A 20,904-nucleotide genomic window follows, 5' to 3' on the forward strand; every position below is an offset into this window, starting at 1 on the left:
CCCTCAGCCCTACGCTCTTCAACGTCTACATGGCTCCGCTCGCCCCCATCGTCCGAACCTACGGACTCAACATTGTGTCATACGCAGATGACACCCAACTCATCCTCTCCCTATCCAACAAACCCAACACCACCAGAAACAATTTTCAAGACGGCATGGTAGCCTTTGCCAAATGGATGAAAAACAGCTGCCTTCAACTAAACACCAACAAAATAGAAGTACTCATCATGGGCTCTTACCTGACGCCTGGAACGACACCTGGTGGCCCCCCTCCCTCCAAAGTCCGCCCACCCCCACGGACCACGCACGCAACCTGGGAATCATCCTGGACTCCGAACTCAAAATGGCCCGGCAGATAAACGCCGTCACATCCTCCTGCTTCCACACCCTCTGCCTCCTAAGCAAAACTTTCAAATGGATCCCCCTCGAACACAGAAAGACCGTCACTCACACCCTGGTAACCAGCAGATTCGACTACTGCAACGCACTCTATGCCAGAATAAACAAAAACCTCACACGCAAGCTACAGAACATCCAGAATGCCACTGTAAGACTTGTTCTTAACCAGCCAAGTCACTACCACATCTCCCAGCATCTGCGCACACTCCACTGGCTCCCTATCTAAGCTAGAGTCACCTTCAAGATGCTCTCACATGTTCACATGGCGCACCACGACACCGGGCCAGCATACCTGAACAGCCGACTACAATTCCAGGCACCCCAAAGGACCCTACAATCAGCCCAGCTCTCCTACACCGTGATCCCCCACACCAGAAAGACCAGATCAGGCGGCCGCTCCTTCTCCTTCCTAGCGGCCAGAGCCTGGAACGCCCTCTCTCTCCACCTCAGACAGACAGCATCCCTCCCCATCTTCACAAGAAATCTCAAAACCTGACTCTTCGACAGACCCCCTCCTTGATGGAATGGAACCTGTGAATCCCCCCTCCCCAGCGCCTTGTGACCCTCACAGGTGAGTAGTAGCGCTTTACAAACGTGATTGATTGGTTGACTGATTGATTGCAAGACCATGGCCAGCCTATCTAAAACACCACCCTCTCTACCTGACAGAAAGGCTGAGGCACACTCACCCTGAGGCAGGCGATGCAACTGCCTACGACCATTTCCCATACCAATGCGAAGGCTGTGGGACGATAGCTGGTGGCCCTGTAATGGTTGGAGACATCCAAGATGAAGACCAGCCAAAGCATTTAAGACAGCGTCGATCTAAGCTGGGGAGGGATGTCGTAAGCCACTCGGTCCTCAGAGGCTTTGTTAGTGTGCACCCTGAAACTCTGAAGCTGGGCACAGCTCCCAGGTATACAGGCTGTCGAGAATTCATGCTCAGATGTTGTACTCAATACGAATGTGGTCTGATATCGCTTCTTGCGGTGTCACTACTGCCTGCATCACCAGCACTAAGGCCTGCCAGAACTGTGACACTCTTCACTGGGAGTGAGTGCCAAAGGAGAAATCTGCTCATCAGCTTTTTTGAAATCATATATATGAGGATAAAGTATCAGCAGACTATGACTAACGCCTTGGACCAGCCTTAACCAGCCTTAAACCACAAATGGGCACTCTGCCATCTATTGAGATCAAAAATCTAAGATCTCACAATCCTTCCAGTGACAACATCAGAAAAACAAAATCTCATTAGCCACCACTACAAAACAACTTCATGTCTCAGAGAGAGCATGTTTGTATGACATTGTTTATCCATTAGCATACTGAACAATGTGTCACCTAATTATAACAGTCATAAATAGTGCTTCTAGGGCAGTGATGGTGGACTAAGTCAAACTGTGCTTTGTTTCCTTGCTTCAACTTTTAACTTTCAAACATTTCATTGAAGCAAGTAAAGTCATTGGAACATCCAACATGGATCTGCAACAAACAATCTTCCAACCGGTGCTTTGATATATGTAGGTAGTAGATTCAGAGGGCGATGACCTTATGAAGACCTCTGTTACGTTCTAGAATACCTAGTAATGTTTGTTGTATCATGTTGAGTGCACAGGCATATAGCTGTGATGCATGAAGAGCAGTGCCTGATGGACATTCACATAATGTAAGTATGGTTCCTGGCCTTGCTGATATGAGTTTAAAGTCTCGTGGTGGTCACCATACTAGGGCAGGACATGGAAAGAGTGTAAAAAGGCTGGGCTCTGTGCACTCCACATGCACTATCAAGATGTAACCAAGGAAGAAAAAGAAAAAACTGCTATTACATACAAGCATTTCCAATGCAATAGGTCTCGCATTTACAAGAGTTTGAGTTATTGGCATTGTAAATGGCAATGCCTTTCATTTATGTGCTTTGAAAGCCTGCAAGAGGTGCGTAAACACACACTTTGTACTTATAGTCGCTGAGGAGAAGCAAGGCTGGCAGTAACTGTGCATTTTTTTACTGCCAGTCTTGTTTCTGGTAAGCAAAGACTGTAAGTACAAAGTGCGTGTTTACACACCACATGTAGGTTCTCAAAACACATAAATAAAAGGCATATTAATTTTCAATGGTGGCAGCTCAAACTCTCACTAATGCAAGACCTATTGCATTAACAATACAAAGTGTTTTCTATTGCATATAAACATTTAGCTTACGTGTTCGCCCATTTGTCTAAAAATCTATTTTGCACTTCCTGGTAGTATGGTATTGGTAGTTCTGCTTTACCCACTGATATGCAGATCTGCCTACACCAAAAAGCAACAAAAAAATGAATGAGGGAAATATACTCAGATGTTATATGGAGTGTTTACTGTTCTGTGCGCCAACTATAAGTCCATCAGTTGCTACTCACGATCAATGACAGCTGTTGCGGAGCGGGGATCCTGTGGGAGGCAATATGATTGGCCATTCCTCCATATGTCACCATCGTGCCCCCTCGCTCTAAGTGACGCAACATCTCAATGGTGCTTTTTCATCCAACACAATTCAGAGCCAACCGAGGTCTGGGGACACTCTTGAAGAGGTCCTTCATCTCAGGCTTCTTTAGCTGTTCCTTTGGGATGATGTGGTTGGCTCCCATGACAGTCACGTTTTCCACCAAAGTCTGCAGGTCTGGCCTGTCTCGTACAATGTTGATCATCCTGATCACTAGGGCTGGTGCAATTTGGATCACAGACTGCCCTACACCACTGTTGGCTGTGCTCTGAATGACAAAATCCCCTGGCCTCAGAGTCTCAAAATCCAACAGCATCCTATAGGCTGTGCAGGAATTTACACTTAGGGTGGCCACACTCTGTACTGGGATATCGCTTGCCACTTGAAGTAGCAGGTCCTCCGGTGCCACCATTTCAGTTGTCCAGGTCCCGAGGCCTGCTTCTTAGGGTGACCAGAATTTTAAAACAAAAAAAGGGACATTTCGCAAAATTTGAAAAAGGACTATAATTTTACGTCAAGCGAGCGCACAAAATGACAGTGCATCTATCCGTATCACCCAGGCCAGTTACATCACTACCAACCTCTAGCACCTCCCTAAACCCCTTCATTACCACCAACAGCTGGATCATGTTGAGGTCAGGTGGGTTGATGGGTGTGGCCAGCATTTTCACATGGGCCCCAGCATTCCCCAGATCCGGAAGCTTCCATCGTTCCAATCACAGGATGAGCCGCGTGCCCAATGCTTCTCGTACACAAAGGCCTGGCACCAATTGCTCAGGCAACGCTGCCTTAAGTCTCCTAGTACACAACCCCATAATCCTGAGGATACAACTGCGAGCCACCGCATCCTCGCCACTAATACATTACCGGAGGGAGAAGGGAGGGGGAAAGGGGAGGGGGAGTTAGAGCAGAAAGCGGGGAGGGGTGGTGAAGGGAACAATGAAACCATTAACAGTGCGACGCTCGTGAAAGGGTGCCGTGCTGATTATGTATGCATGTGTGTGTGTGATGCTTGACCTAAAAAAGAAGAAGTCCCCAAAATAATATATAAACACTCACAGTGTAGGCTTGTCGTAAACAAGTGCCTGGCACCAATGCTCAGGCAACACCGCCTTAAGTCTCCAGATACCGCATAATCCTGAGGAAACAACAGCGAGCCACCACATCCTCATGCCAACGCGCCACTAATACGTCACCGGAGGGAGAAGGGAGGGGGGAGGTGGAGTGAGAGCAGAGAGCAGGGGGTGAAGGAAACAATAAAACCATTAACAGTGCGGCCCTTGTGAAGTCCCCAATATAATATATAAACACAGCATAGGCTTCTCATACACAAGTGCCTGGCACCAACTGCTCGGGCAACGCCGCCTTAAGTCTCCAGGTATACAACCCTATAATCCTGAGGACACAACTGCCAGCCACCGCATCCTCACGCCGACACACCACTAATGCATCACCGGAGGAAGAAGAGAGGGGCAAGGGAGGAGTGAGAGCGAGAGTGGAGGAAACAATGAAACCATTAATAGCGCAGCGCTCATGAAAGGGCGCCGTGGTGAATATGTATGCATGGGTGTGTGTGTGATGCTTGACCTAAAAAAAGTAGTCCCCAATATAATATATAACCACTCAAAGTGTAGGGAAACTGTAGTTGGGCAGTGCAGCTGCACAATAAACGGAAGTGAAGTCTCCGGAGCATCTACTAAAGAGGAGCCAGCAAGCAAGAGGGGCACAGGAGTGAACCAATCCCAAGCAGCAGGCGGGATTACACTCCGTATAGTATTTACTCCAGGTTTCCAAACAGCGCATGCGCGCTGCCTAGGCTCGACCTAAAAAACATGTACATTTAAGTGCCAGTTTTAGATAGTGATGCTGATTCAAGATCTGTTCCATCACAGTGGCCCCCTCTGCTTGTTGTCACTGGTACAGTTGTGTGGGTGAAGAGAGAGAGGTGCACATAGTAAGGAACAGACCAGGCACTTACCCGGCCATGATGGCTCCAACATCAGAAATGAACCACTCTGGGGAGTTGAAGCCGAGGATCCCGACCCCGTGGTATCGCTCCAAGCCCAGCTGTAGAGGAGAACATTAGAGACAAAGAACATGAGACGGCCAGTCCTCCATATACATATTTCATACCTGTCTCTGACATACACTCATTAATCTGCGTCCTCTTCATGCCTTCCAGTGTTGCACTTTACCAGTTTTTTTTTTAAACCCTCATTTAACGCCAGAACATCCTGGGCCACCAACCTTCTAATCAAGAAAAACAACCATTAACTCACCATCCTGTAATACTCATCCCAGATGCTGTTGTCTGGCACAAATATGGAGCACAATAGATCATTGGCACAGCACTGTGTTTAGTTCAGGGTCTGTGCTTGACTTTCAGACAGTTTGTGGTTTCCATGGGAGACTGGAGTCTAAATAGGTTTGTGAAGAAGTTGTTTCAGAAGGATAAGGTTTGTGCCTTGGTAGAGCAAACAGCACCTGGCTCCGAGACAGGTAGCTGTACATTTGTGTAGTGCTGGATGTGGTATCAGTGGTTTGTTTTCATTCATTCTGTTGTAGGTTAGGTGTGTGGTGGTGTATTGCATGTCAGTGTGTAGTAATGTGTGGATGTTGGTGTGTGATGTGTCTGTTGTTTTGTGTGTTCCTTTAGTGTTCTTGTTACACAGTGTTGTGTCATGTGATCCTAGCGGGCATTTGGTTACCATTGTGTGCTCCAAGTAGCACCTTGAGAAGCACCTAGGTGGCATGTCTGTCAGTTCTATATTGTGTGGGCACGCCCAGCCGGTGTTGGAGCACACTACATGGGCAACGGCTGCAAATCACAAATGCATTGGTAATCTCGGTTTTGGTCCTCATCCAGCACAGGGCACACAAGACAGACTCAAGGGGGCATGGTCATTGCCTTAAGGGCATGCTTAAAATCCTTCAGCTGAAAAGTTGTGCTTAGGTTGGTGTGCCGCGGACTGGTATTTTGTAGCTTCTGTCATTGCATCTCTTTATCTACTACAAAAGTAACACTACACCTACAACATGACAATACTATTGGCGTTATCAATGCTTATTAGGTGCATAAGATAAATAGGACACAATTATAGCCTTGTTGCATAGCATATTGAAAATGCTTCCAATCTGAAATGGTGAGGCTGTGATGCATTTGTGTTTGTAGCTTTGAATTAAATGCCTCAATTAAATTGAAAAGGCAAGTTCTACAGCCAATGCGACCTTTCCCACCAAGCAGCACCACGAATCAACTGAAATCAATAGTACTGCACTGTAGAGTGGATAAATGTGTGTGAAACCCAGCTGTTACCAAACGAATGCAATAGAAGCGGTTCATAACAGGGTAGCTACAGTGGCCACCAGTGTCCTTCCGCGCCCTCCGTACTTCCACAATAGCCAGGTAGGTCACCTGCCCAAAAATGAAAGCATCCTCCATTTTGAAACTGGAAAGGCGATGTACGAAGCTTGCTTTGAGGGGAAAACAGACTGGTGTTGGCGTCCGCCTCACACTGAGCAAGGTTTTTTTGAACTATGGGGCCTTCAGCGAACTGCACTTCAAAAGTGACCTGGAAGGTCTTCAAGTAGCTGTACTTAATACTGAGCACGGTTGGAGTCATTGTATAGGGTGGGACATGATTGGCATTGTGTTCCATTGCTTGTGCTCCGCAGCTGCTGTGTATACCGGCTGCTTAAGTGGCTTCCTCGTACTAAGCAGCTTATCCTTGTGAGGGTGGAGGGATCGAATCCAAGAAAATGTAACACGATTACCAAGCGAAACAACAGAACTGACAGCAGATGCCAATTCAACAGGATTTGACGCCATCAAGACAATGGCGAAAATAACTCTACTGAATGAACATTGGTTACTCCCATACGAAAGATCATAATAATTAATGTGGTGAACTTTTTATTTAAGCAGTTTGCAGATTTAGATGCCTCTCCTGGAACACCTTTACATTTTTATGCAGCATTATTTTTAAATTCTGATATCAGAATGAAATCACTGCCGGCTCCAAACTGTACGTGTAGAGATGCCTGTATGGACGAAATGATACTGTTGTGCAGTGCCTGTGTGTCACACAATAGTTTTATGGTTGTGCTGCGTCATGAAAGACTCGAATTTAGGCCAAGAAAATAGAACATCATAGACTGTCTGCTGAGTAGTTCTAAATTATTGCCTGCAATTTAATCTTGGACTATATTAATTATATATTGATCAAACACTGCAGTTAGCAATTTAATAGTATGTAGCGCTGCGGTCTAGTTGTCCTGTGTCACATGACTCACCGCAAAGGATTGTGGGAGTGACGTGGCGTGAGCGGCATTCGAGATCACAGCACGAGCACCCCGATGTCAGCTCTCCCCTCGGAGGAAAGCAATAAATAAAGAAAGAGCATCCTTAATGCACCCTCGTGTCCTGGTCATCACTGGAGGGAAGGGTGCAGCTCCCTACACCACAGTGGCGACGAGGCGACTGAACTGTCCAGCGCACCCAGGCCACCATCAAGGTAGGGGAGAGCAGTCGATCGCAAGTGTGGGTGTGGCCTGCTCGTCGCATCCAACCAGGCGCATTTGCAGGAAGAGGGGGTCCCCAAGTGACACCACGTGAGGCCTCGGCCCATACATCGGCACGCGCCTCACACCCCACCCTACCCTCCACCATCAAGCCTAGGCCTTACCCCAGGGGTGCTGTGTGGTCCATAAGAAGCGCTCACATCAGGCGCATTGCAACTGCACCACTAAGAGCACGCAGCCCACCAGACCGCGTGGCACGACCACACTACCATAGTAAACTGGAGCACAGCACTTCAGGTGAGAAGGCACAAGGGCTCCCTGCTCAAGAGCACAACGCTGCGGGCCAGAGGATATAAGGACTTCCTGTCCTCAACCAGGCATGCCAATTACAGGACCATTAACGTCCTCTTAGCACATCGGCACCACATCAAGGCATTCTGCCCTCCCCGCTGCCCGCACCATGTGTGCCCAAACCTTTTCACTCACCAACCCAGTGTCCTTCCTACCTAAACAAGGTGAACCGGCCATGAAGTGGGCAGATTGGAATAGGTATTTCCTGAATTACTTATCGGCGCAGGAAGAAGAGGGCGAGGAGGCGTTCTCAAGCAAACGCCGGAAGAAAATACACCTACATAATCTGGGCCTGGAAGGCCTGCGCATCTACGAGAACATGGGGAAGAAGAAGACCAGGGCTTCTACAGACGACAATGTGTTCCAACATGCCCTGGAAGACCTGGACGATCATTACCAGTTGGTAATATGCACAGCCATCGACCAGTATAATTTTTTCCAGCGGAAACAGACCGAGTCGGAATCAGTGAAGGACTACGTGGCAGCACTCAAGAAGCTAGCCATCAACTGCAAGTTCGGCATTCTACATGATGACCTCATCCAGGACCAGATCATAATGCACACTACCCACTCCAGTATCCAGGAGAAGTTATGGGTAAGTGGTGAAGCTTCCCTCCCGGAGATCATCGCAATAGTCAAAAGAACTGAACTATCTAAGCGGTGCGCACTCGCCGCCAAAAAGGAACCTCCCCAACAGCCTGTGGTGTGTAAAGTGTCTGACCTGAGAACCCCGGACCGCAAAACCTGTGACCCATTCTGGCGCTACCTCCAACAGACAATCTATGTCCAGATACAAAGGGCCCAGTCGCGCTCCCATGGATAAGCAAGGAACATGCTACAGATGCGACAGCCAATCCCACATGGCAAACGATAAGAAGTGCCCAGCATTCCACGTCAAATGCTCCTTCTGCGGCGTCATGGTCATTTCGGCAAAGTCTGCTGGCGGAGGCCCAGAAGTGCTACAGTCAAATATGTCCAAGATGACTCCGAAGACCAAGAGGGGGCAGACCAATCCGACCAAGATTGCATACTCTGCATCGAGGACCAAATCTTAGGCATCTGCGGTATCGCCAAGAAGAAGCCATCATGCACGCTATTGATAGGTGGCGTCCAGATAGTCATGGTGGCGGGCTCCATCATCCAAAAAAAGATATGGGACAAAGACTTTGCCCAAGTGGTGAGGAACCACCTTCACCTCACTGACGTCCACCCAGTCACATACACTGGGGAACGTATCCCCATGGTAGGATACCGGCAGCTCCTGTTTGAGTTCAAGGGCAGGCACACGACTGCGAAGCTGTATGTCGCACATAAAGGACCCTCAGTCCTGGGGTAGGCGGACCAGGGAGAATTGGGCATCCAGCTCAACCCAGGCGGGGACACCCAAGTGTTTTCGATGGACGACTCACCCACGCCAGCCTCATTGAAAGTAACCTTTCCAGCAGTCTTCAGCGACCACATTGGGAAGATGTCCAAGTTCACCCATAAAATCATGCTTAAAGAGGGAGCTGTGCTCGTCTCCCACAAAGTCAGGAACATCCTGTTCAACTGCAGGGAGGCAGTTCAGCTTGAGCTCAAACGACTAGAAGACAAGGACAACATTGATCCGATAGCGTGCGCCGAATGGCTCCAGCCTTTGGTGGTGGCTCGCAAATAGAGCAGGAAAATACGCCTTTGCATTGATCTCCGTGAACTCAACAAAAACATAATCGTCAACAAGTTACTGCTGCCCAAAATCAATGAGCTTCTAGCCCAGACCAAGGGGGTCAAATGGTTTTCCGCCATTGACCTAAAAGCCGCTTACCATCAGGCATCGCTCCATCCATCGTGCCGGCATCTCACCTCCTTCATCATGCCCTTCGGATGCTACAGGTTCCGACGGCCTAGCATCGGCAGCAGCTGTCTTCCAAAAACTCATGCACACAATCTTCAAGGACGTTCACGGAGTCCTCTACTTCCAGTACGACATCCTAGTCATGGGAAAGACCAAGACCGAACACGATGACTTCCTGCAAACTGTCCTGAATACGCTGGCGGCAAACGGTCTCACGGCAGAACTTGAAAAATGCAAATTCGGCCTATGCAAAGTGACATATCTAGGACATGGGATCAGCGACACAGGCATCTCTCCTAAAACGGCCACTGTAGAAGCCATCAAGTCCGTGCCCTCCCCCAGAAGCAAAGAAGAAGTCCGCTCATTCCTGGGGATGGCAGAGTTTTATAGCAAATTTGTGAAGAACTCCGCAACCAAAACACACAGCTTACGTCAACTACTGAAAGACAAGACTGTCTTTTCCTGGTCCAAAGAGTCAGAAGGAGAATTCTCCGCCATCAAGAGTGACATTTGCGGAGCAATTCCTTTACACAGATTCGACAGTTCCGCTCCCAGCATCCTCACCACAAAGCCAACGACAAAATGTTGGGAGCGGTTCTCTCCCAGAGGGCTACGGACGGCACGGAGACCACTGTGGGGTTTGCCTCGCGATCCCTCACCCCCAGCGAAGAGGGGTTCAGCGTGATTGAAAAAGAAATGCTTGCATCCATCTGGGCAATGGAAAAATTCTGGCAATATCAGTGGGGATTCAGATTCACGCTCCGCACCGACCACAAACCCCTAATCAAGGTTCTCACATCCAGCACAATGTGACAGCCACACCACGCATTGCGAAGATGTCATTGCGTCTCTTGGACTTCATGTACGATGTGGAATACATCCCTGGCCTACAGAGCAAGGTCGCAGACTTCCTTAGCAGAGCAGCAGCCATGGAAGGAACCGTCACGCAGTCGGACTGGGACGAGTACAGCGTTGCCTTTATGACAGATCACGAACACACCATCAGTGCCTGGGACTGGGCAAACACATATGCACAAGACACCGAACTGTCACAGGTCAAATTATACCTTACACACGGCTGGCCATAGAAAAAGCTCACAAAGGACAATTTCAGAAAAGTTTGCGAAGTCCGCGATGAACTGTCTATAAGTGACAACTCAGTCTTTCTACTATGTGGCAACAGAGTTGTGTCCCTGAAGAAGCTACTTGACTGCATACTGCACAATAACCACGAAGGCCACATGGGCATCGTCATAGCGAAAAGACGAATTAAACAACTGTACTGGTGGACGGCCATGGACAACCAAGTGGAGAGGTTAGTGAGAGCATGCAAGCATTGCAACAGGGCTGACCAAACACTCACTACCATGAGACCACCCATGGGAGAGTTCACCACACCCAACAACCCGTGGAAGGACGTCTCCATCAACATCGTAGGCCCCATCCTGGATTCCTGGGGCCCACCTAAACACCTCATTGTCTTAGGGGATAGATACTCCAAGTGGCCAGGGGTCCAAATCTGCGAATCTATGGACTCCGACACTGTCATCGCCTTCCTCACTAGCACCTTCCTGAGGGAAGGCATTCCCAAAACCATCACCAGTGACAACGGACCCCAGTTCACATCCGCCAAGTGGACAGCCTTCACCAGTCGCAACGGTATCCAGAGAAAACACACACCTGTCTACCACCCAGCTGGCAACAGCCAAGTGGAACGCTTCAACAGGGTGATCATGGGCTCAGTCCAGGCAGCCATCAGTGCCGGGAAGAACTGGGAGACCAAAGTCAAAAGCACAGTGTGGGTGTACCTTATCACACCCACCCTCACAGGCTACAGCCCGTTCAAAATTCTGAGAGGCAAAGAACCATTTACCAGAGACAATACAGCCTGGATGAACATGCGTCTTCAGAGCAAATGGTCCCCAGGCCTTTGTCTGAAGCAACATTGAGGAGGCCCAACGCATATACAAGGCACACTATGACAAGAGGCATGATGTGTGAGAAGCCACACTTACTGAGGGGGATTGGGTTTAAGTCAAGAAGGGTCACCCAGGACAAAAAGGAGACAGTAAATTCAGTGAACCCCTATGGGTAGTGGAGCCGTACACACGAACAGCTTTGTTGAGCAACAGCAAGGTGTGGTCACAGTCCAGAATGGCCAGGTACAATAAAATCCTTCAGTGGGGCAAGGACAGTAGCAGCCCCACCGGGACTTCAACACAGACCACAGGAACAGTGGGCGAGGACATGGAGGCTGCAAGCAGGAACAAGAACAGCTCCGTAGCAAATGCGGAAGGACAGACAGCCGAGCGACATACACAGGGCCTGCCCAGCCAGGACACTGATGTTGTGGGCACCCGCTAGAGACTTTCGATACCCAAACCACAGAACCGGAGGAGAGTACGAAGACAGACGGAGCAACAATTTTCCAGCGCTGTGATGTCTTTTAGTGCAAGAATGTACTTGAAAAGCTTGAGATATAGAGGTTGCTGGCATCTACTGGCCATTTTAGTAACTTGCACCGGAGCTATTGGGCATCTGTCATCCATTGGGGGGCTGGGGCCTGCCCAGGCGGCAGGTCACAGAATGTGTTGCTTTTAGCCCCCCCACACGCCACAGCACCAAACTAGTTGGGTCCCGAGCACTCAGAGGTCAAAGCTCCCATCGTGGAGCTCAAACCAAAGGACTTCACTTTTACGGTGGACGTGACTGTCTGCCCCAAGCCTCTCTGCATGTGCAACCACTGAGATTGGAGCCACAGGATGTATAAAAAAGGGTGGAGGGTAAATGACCCGCACTTACCACATCAACCCAATGCTCGCAATATCGCACAACCGTGCGACACGAGCCTCACCAAGGGGCATGAGAAGGCATACAGAGGTCGCAACTCAGACTCTGGCACAATCCCTTTGTCCCCTCTTCCCAACAGCAGGTGGAGCTACCAGTGGTGTGTTTACCCGTCAGGACCTGGGCAACCGACACCAGCCACGCTCGTTCCCCCAAGAGAGGAGGCAGGAAATTAAAATCCTTCTGGCTGGTTCTGAACTAGCGTAAGGACACTACAGTCCTCAGCTCTACCAGCGGACCTATCAACAGCTTGGGAGAAGCTCCAGTGCCAGAGAGAAACCACAGAGCTTAGGTGAGTCCCTTTAACCTTGCCCGCCACTTGGTACCTGAAAGGTTGGGGCAGAGGACCCTGCACCCTAGTAGTTCACAGGGTTGGGGGCAGTCAACCCACCCATCACTCACTGCAAAACCCCGATGCCTGCGGTACCTCCGTACCCAGGGGGTGCCATGACATGGCTGGAGAGCGTGTCCAGCAGGGGATAAAAAGGGTGGCCAGTGGGTGGGGGCAGTTATAAATACCCGTCCCCAGCCCACCACACACCGGAAACGATGCCGTAGAGGTGCCAGACCCAAGGGGGGGGGAATCCCAGAGGAAGGGGCCCCAGCAACAAGTGGCAAGGAGGTGCTGGAAGCAGCATTAGGGGGCCTCCCTCTTGAGGGGCCACTGCGTGCACCGCGGGCAGCCACATTTCATTGGTTGGGCCACAGGTGCGGGCACCACGGCCATCCAGGGTGCTGTAAATGTCCAGTATCTCTTAGGATAAGTCACCCGCCCTGCTCATTCGCTAACCACAGCAGCTCACCAACTCTTAACTCAATCAGCCTGACTGTTCAGCAGATGAATGAACTCTCCTCGCCTGAAGACTGCAGCCACATACACCTCAATCGCCACCCTCATCCCTCAGCCTCCAATGGCGAAGCAGGAGAGGTTGCATCCGGGTCACATTTCATACACTGCACCGGGGGAGCTGATCTTCACGAATGTGCAATGTAGCACTGTATAACAGAGTTAAAGGTTGTCCTACTTTGCTTCATTTTGTTTCTGTGTATAATTGAATTGAATTGAGCTTTTGTAAAGCGCAACTGTCACCCTACGGGTATCCTGGCGCTCAGACTTAGAACAATCAGCCTACACGCAACCAAAGCAACCGTAGGGGCAGTGTTAAAGGTCAGTTCTAGGGAAGAGCCAGGTTTTCAGGCTCTTTCTGAATTCCGTCAACGAGTTGGCCTGTCTAATGTTCTGTGGCAGTCCATTCCATAGTTGGGCGGGCACTACGCTAAAGGCCCTCCCCCCCATCCTGGAGCGCCTAAATCTAGTGGTCGCCAACAGGCCTGTACTAGAAGATTGTAACTGCCTTTTTGGATTATACCTCGTAAATTTCTCTCGTAACGGAATAGGACTCAAGTTGTGCGCAGCTCTAAATACAATGCAGGAGCAGGCTCTAATACAACAGGAGCAGTCCAGCAGACTGACCTGTACCTGGGTTTAATACAAAAAGAACACAACAATGCTAAACGGGGTGCTATTCATATAGCGACACACAAAAATATGGTATTCAGAAATGCTGCCGGAAAGGACACACAAAGAGCGGCTGTCCAGTAGTAGAACCTATCAAAAGAAAAGACAACTTTAAGATCAAATAATCAAATCTTTCTATGGGTTTGGATGTAACTTAGTATTACAATCAGATAAAAGGTATACCATGACAGCGCTGGGTGCTCCAGTGGTCAGCAAGGGCCCTGGCTGAGTATTCAACTCCTGTTAGAAGATGATCTTAAACAGGTGGTTTATGTAGAACGTCACTCAGTGCCCAGTCGCCCCTGTTGTCCATGGCATTCCAAACCCACGGACAATCAGGGATCATCATCATTATAGGACAGTCAACAGACACCAAAAAAGACCTGAGGAAATTATTAGGGGGCCAAGTTCAGCGCAGAAAGATTTTCTACATAATTTATTTATTTATTTTATTTATTTATTTATTGAAAGTTTTGTATAGCGCGAACAAGACCCGTGGGTATCAGAGCGCTTCACATAGAAGTAGGATAAGTATTGATAAGATGTTAACCATTAGACAACAAATAGCTATGAGGTAGATAAATATATGGCTATAGTTGATGCTTATTTAACTACTATGCATTCCACTCAGGTTACTATAGACTGGCACAATATGGATTGCCATATACATACATTCAACTCAGGTTAGTCGATTATAATACGAATTCAATAAACATCATAGGTTGTGTCATTTGTCCATTTCGTCGTACATAAGAGGTAGTGGTTATATAGTTTACTATGTGAGGTAACTATATGAGTTCCTTTTGACATGAGGTAGCAATTGGTATATATATTAGTTACAAAGGAAAGTCTTCAGTTTCGAGTCAACATTTATCTTTCAACTAATTCCCGTCAGTCCTTCCCTTTCTTATGAGGTAGTATTTGGTTTGAGGATAGAATTCGCTAGTAATAATACAAACAGAATGAGACACAGGTGAACACTACAGACGGGTTGTCATCTAGGTGAAAATGTAGAACGGTCATCTCTTAATGGGCCAGGATGCCGGACTGCAAATATTATATATGTGAGGAACACGGTGTTGATCTGGCAGTTCATGGTGAGTGAAGAGTCTAATATGATCACATAAGGATACACACAGCAAATCGAAAGGAATGAAGAAAACTAAAATAAAGGGCAGAAGTTACCATACGTCAAAAATATCTGTAGCCAGTACGCAACCATTATGATGTCAATGTGAGAACCTTAACTAACGGGTAGAACTAAAGAGGAACAAACCTAAGGAGAATATCTAAGGTGTGCATCCCTATGTTAGGGGGTAAGTAATACGCGTCTGCATAAGCTGCAAATCCATGCATCAAAGCTCAGTGCACACCATGACTCCTAGAAGGATTCACTAGCAGACAGCCCAGAGTCTCTAGTTTGATGCGTGGTTTAGCAGTATCCTATTGTGAGTTACTTTCACTGTGTGGCTTTTTGCCCTTAACATTTTTCACCTATATGACAAGGGTCACTTTGGAGTCCCGCATCCTGGCTTGTTAGGAGTTGACCCTTCCAACTACTAACTCAGATGACTGCTCACCTGTGAATGTTCACCTCTGTCGCATTCTTTTCTACTATCAAAATGTATTTCATGGTCTGAACTTGGCCTTTTTTATATCTCCTCAGGGCCTTTTGGTGCCAATAAGACTGTCCTGTCCTGCTGATGATCCCCATTTGTCTGTGGGATTGAAACGTTGTTGACAAGAAGGGCAACTGACTGGCAAACTATTTTTCTAAATAAATCTCCTGTATAGCATCACACTCTTAACAAGACTTACCAACTTTTCACTATTGTGACTTCACTGTGATCACTGTCATATTTTGTATTTGATATGATTGTCATTGCAATGTTCATACATAAGGATCTGATACTTGGTATATTTATTTTTGTGTGCACATTTGATTTATTCTACTTCTGAACAGCACCTCGTTGATTCCACTTGCAACATTGTCTTTAGGTCAAGCGCATAGCTCTTGCGCGGTCTGCAAGACTCTCCTCTGTGGGCTTTTGCATGCCTGTTATTGCCATTGGTTGTATGTTGTGGCATTCAGAAATGCAGCCTTTAATTGGTGCACTTGTTGTAATTGTCCCTCCTTTGGGTGTTGGCTCCTTCCCATGCGGTTTCACCCATTGATATTTTAGGTCGGCCATCAAACGCCACACACCTCCTGGGATACCAGTAGCGGTCGGCAGTATGAGTTACTGCAGGGTGGTGACGTGGGCAGGGGAGGGGCAGGGTGGGGGGTAGTAATGTATGGATTACGGAGTTTTACAGGTAAGTAAACATTTAAATAAATAAATCGAATTTCGTTGCGCGCACTGCATCACATCTGGTGATGCAGTGCGCGTAACGAAATTTGTTTTATTTATTTAAAAAGTTTACTTACCTGTAAAACTCCGTAATCCATTGATTACTACCGCCCACCCTGCCCACGTCACCGCCCTGCAGTAACTCCTTCTGCTGACCGCTGCTGTGGGATACCATCCTTTCACAGATGGGGTTTCATGTTTGCTGAGTCCACAAAACAACCACGGGATATAACCATCCATGTCGTTATATCAAAGATGGAGAACATTGAGGCCCTTTTCTACAGGGGAGTCTCCTGGCCATACCAGTTGGGTCTTCCCTGTTTTCTGGTGATTACCCATAGTTGGTTCAGTTTGTTCTGGTATTTATGATCTATTAAAAGCAAGGTGGGTTCACTCTGAGAGGTTTTTTTGGTTTTCATTAATTCCATTTGACTGATTTTAACTAATCAAGCAAAAAATGTTAGTACTGCCTGCTCTCAGACAGGGTGTGCAATGGTTCAGTGTGTGATTATAATCACATGCTTGTCTTCCTGCATGATGCACTATCCACCCAAGCCAGCCAACCTCCTCAAGATCACCCCAGACACCGGGAGGCTGCAGATGGCTCTAAGAGGGCTTTAATTAATAGAAATGGAGCTGTACAGAGCACCATGGGAAATGTTAGGAAAAGTGCACGTATCTGCACTGTGCAATCATCGTGAATAGCACCATGCATAGTCCAAGCAGGCACTGCTTCATGCAAACAGATGGTTTCTCAACGCAAGCGGACGCAAGCATATGTGACCACTCACAATGAGAAATCTGACTGCCTGCATTGAGAAATCTCGCCGGAAGGTTGATTTTCCGAGCTCGCCAACTTGATGTTGACGATCGCGAACGAGGAACAATCTCGCCGTGAGGTGGATTCTCCTCGCTCGAGTGTTTTACATTGAAGAAACTTGAGTGAGGAAAAAAAGTCTGCTCTGCGATGCAAAGCAGAGTTTTTTGGAACTCCGCGTAACAAGCAGAGTTGGGTTTACCGCCCAGACTTAGCTGGGACAGCTTTTAGCAGCAGGAGAGACAGTGAGTGACTCGCTATTTTGTTTGGTTTCAAAGAGGCCTCATGAACTTCAGGTTGCTGTGTCTTTGTAAAGTTCTCTCCATGCATTGTTCTCATCTGGAAGTTGTTTTTTTTCTGTGATCTATGCTGCTTCATAGCTTCTCGGTAAGGACGGATAGAATAATCGCGTGGTTTCTAAACCTAGCACTTTGTTCACCTTTATTTTCTGTCACCCCTTCCGGCTGTGTACATGTCTTACTATCAAGCTAAATGTGCTCGCAGAAGATGTTTTGTGTAATAGGCGGAAGCAGATGAGCACCATTGTCTGCTAGTGTAACACAAGTGATTCATGCCAGCTAGCCCAGGGCAGATTCGTCTATGTCTTTGTTTTGTAATTTCACATAATCTAAATGCAATCATTTGGAAAACATTATCAGGATGTAGACAATTGAGGAACTATTCCTCCCACAGCCCCCTGTGCTTGGTATTTACTTCAGCGTCAAATGTTCAAAACAATGACATTATTAACCCCTTCGACGCTGATGACGAGCTGGGCTCGTCATGAGGTAGCCTCCTGCTACGCTGATGACGAGCCCAGCTCGTCACGTAAAGTGCGCTTTGAAAAATCTCAGCGTACGAGCGGAATTCCGCCCGCACGCATGCGGTTAAGTATTTGCTCTTTTCGTAGCCGTAGGACTTGATTTGGAGCTTGTTTTATTAACTGAATGTTTTTCACTGATTCATGTTACCCTCCCACTTGGAATGAACTGCAGAGAGTAGGGAACCTGCATATCTCGTCCACAGAAGGGCTTTTTCAGTCATTTCACTTAGGTGTGAAATTCCCATGGTTTAAGCATTCTTAATGTGACATTCTTGTACGTGTGACATTTAGAGAGGCTCACTGTAGCTACCTCTGCAAAGCACGTATAATTAATAATGATATCTGAAATAATCCAGTTTCTGTAAGTCCTGCATAAAACATGGCAGCGTTGCACTGCCATCAGCTTTAGGAGTCTTGTGCCGAGCTCTCCATATAAACGTACAATCAAGCACATCTTCATGCAAGAAACCTGCAGTCACATGACTATTCGGCCCATCTCCATGGAGGTGCCTCAGCCTGGGGTTTCATTTCAGTTTAGCAAACCTCGCCTCCACTTCTGCCAAAGTATCTGCCTTTCGTCAGCATGCCCAGTCTTATTTCAGCACACGTGACTTGCCTTCTAGAGTGTCAACTTCACCCTCTGACATTTGTCAGTTTCAAAGCCCTAATGTTCAGTGAGTTCTGAATACAAACCCAAGATTGGCTCAAGTGACACACATGGGGCCACTTGGTGATTATTTGTATTTTACAGAACTCCCTCAACTGGTGATGAGCTGCTTCCGACATCTATCATTTAACATCCACCCGCGCCTATCATGCATCTATTTACCCAACCATTCCCGCACCCATTCACACTTGCATTCATCCATGTGTGTTGCCACTCCTAGCCACCCACCCACCGCTGCATGCAGGCACACCCATCCAACCATATATTCATCAAAGTATACAACCATAAATGTATCTATGCATCCATTAATCCAACACATAACTACTACGTGTATGTCCTCATACGTCTGTTTTGTGTGTGTGTGTGTGTGTGTGTGTATGCATGTGTGTTTAGTGTGTGTGCGTAATTGCCATTGACTAAAATAAGCTTGTCCTATTGTCTTTTCTGCTGCTTGTTTTATATAAAACATTTACCTTAAAGCCCTCAGGAAAGCATAGTTTCTGTTTAGAATGAGATACTGCAGGGAAAAGCGCAAGCGGGCAATCTAAGATTGCGACTCAAAACTAAGGGGCAGATGTATCAAGATTCCATATTGTGATTCCTAAATAGCGATTTTTAAGGAATCGCTGTTTAGAAATCACAAAATGGAATGTATGAAAAAAATCGCTATTTTTTTGCGATTCCTTACACTTCCTTATTTGCGAATTCGCATTTTGCGAATTCGCAAATAAGGAATAATTTCCCATGCATTCCTATGGGCCAGGAGGCCCATAGGAATGATTTTGAAGTAATTCTCAAATTGCGAATTCGCAATTTGCTAATTGCAATTTGAGAATTATTTCAAGGGTGCAGGAGTGTCTGAAAGACACCCTGCTGCACCCCTGAAATGTACATATGTGTGCATATGACGCACATACATGCCCCTGGGCATGTGTGCGCGTCACATGCCACCTTAAAAAATGCAAATTTGTGCATTTGTTGAGGACTTCGCAAATTACCATCAACTACAAGTCGGTGGAAATTTGCGATTCCTTAACCAAAATTCGCAAAAGAAAAATGCTTCTTACATAGCATTTAAGGAAGCGCAAAATTTGCGATTCCTTAAATGCTATGGCAAATTAAGGAATCGCAAATCTTTGCGATTTCTTAATTTGCTAATTTTTGATACATTCAAAAACATGCAAAAAGACCATTTGCGATTCGCAAAGACCGAAATGCGTCGAATTTCGGCCTTTGCGAGTCGCAAAACGCTTGATACATCTGCCCCTTAGCTCCGGCTCACCTTTCTGTACGACAAGGTAAATTATGCTGATATTGCAGGAATTTTGCATATCCTACTATAGTTACTGGCAATTTGGGGGACTTCTGGACCTTCTTGGCTGTGTGCTCGCTTCCACCGGGACTTTCCCTCAGCTTACTCCACAGTTCCTGTCAGGGAGGCGGGGTTTCACTCTAAGAGAGGGCGTGGCTTTGACCTTGGTTTCCACCTAAAGCTAGTTTTAGCTGCTGTACCGGTTTGATCCTTTTAACTTTATTTATACTGTAATTTTGACGATTTTCACCTGGGTTTATTCTTCTTATTCATTTTAATGAGAATGGACAATAAATCTACAGCAAATAAGTATAAGCAAACAGTTCCTCCTCCACCTGTGGAGTCAAAAATGTTAGATTCATCAGAACCATCCCTTATTACTATTTAGGAGTAATTAAAGGCTGTTAGATCAAATACTGACAATATTGCTGTAGAAATAAAATATAAACGGAAAACATGGCCAGTCTTTCAATGAAGATCAAATTACATGAAGTTATAGCCAAAACGGATAAGATATTGCCAATGGTTACAAAAATCCCCTTCATTAATACCAGATTTGTTGAATTAGAGAACAGGAAAAGGCAATATAACTTATGTATTTTTTATTTGCATGAAGACATTGAAGGAAATGATTGCAGGTGATATTCAGAAAATCTACTACCTAATTTATTCAATGTGAAGTTCTTGTAAAAATTTGAGATAGATAAAGCACATCGCATTCCATCTCATCGTAAACCAGATCAGACTAAGCCCAGGCAAGTTATCTTCAAGGTTTTGCGCCATCATCACCTCGTTCTTATCAGGAAGGCAGCTCGGCAAATTCCTTCTCTTCTAGTTAATGGCTTGAAGATTTTCATCCATCAAGACTTCACCAAGGAGATGGTTGGGTAATGACGAGATTTTGCAGCTTTGAGACCACGATTGAGAAACTCTGCCTTCAAGTATGGACTCTTCGATCAGTCCACCATGCGTATAAGGAAA

At 46.9% G+C, this 20,904-nt stretch overlaps 1 protein-coding gene and 1 pseudogene across 1 annotated transcript in view; both read right to left on the bottom strand.

Annotated features, from left to right (window-relative positions):
- LOC144817693 (long-chain-fatty-acid--CoA ligase ACSBG2-like) overlaps positions 1–20,904 on the bottom strand; it is a 383,515-nt gene that overhangs the window by 273,009 nt on the left and 89,602 nt on the right. The window contains exon 4 of the mRNA XM_078674441.1: positions 4,860–4,948. Within this exon, the coding sequence (XP_078530567.1) occupies positions 4,860–4,948 (89 nt within the window). The remainder of the gene's footprint in view (positions 1–4,859; positions 4,949–20,904) is intronic.
- Positions 2,784–3,728, bottom strand: LOC144819082 (enoyl-[acyl-carrier-protein] reductase, mitochondrial pseudogene; annotated as a pseudogene).

Source organism: Lissotriton helveticus, chromosome 2_1, assembly GCF_964261635.1.
Source record: "Lissotriton helveticus chromosome 2_1, aLisHel1.1, whole genome shotgun sequence".
NCBI lineage: Eukaryota > Metazoa > Chordata > Amphibia > Caudata > Salamandridae > Lissotriton > Lissotriton helveticus.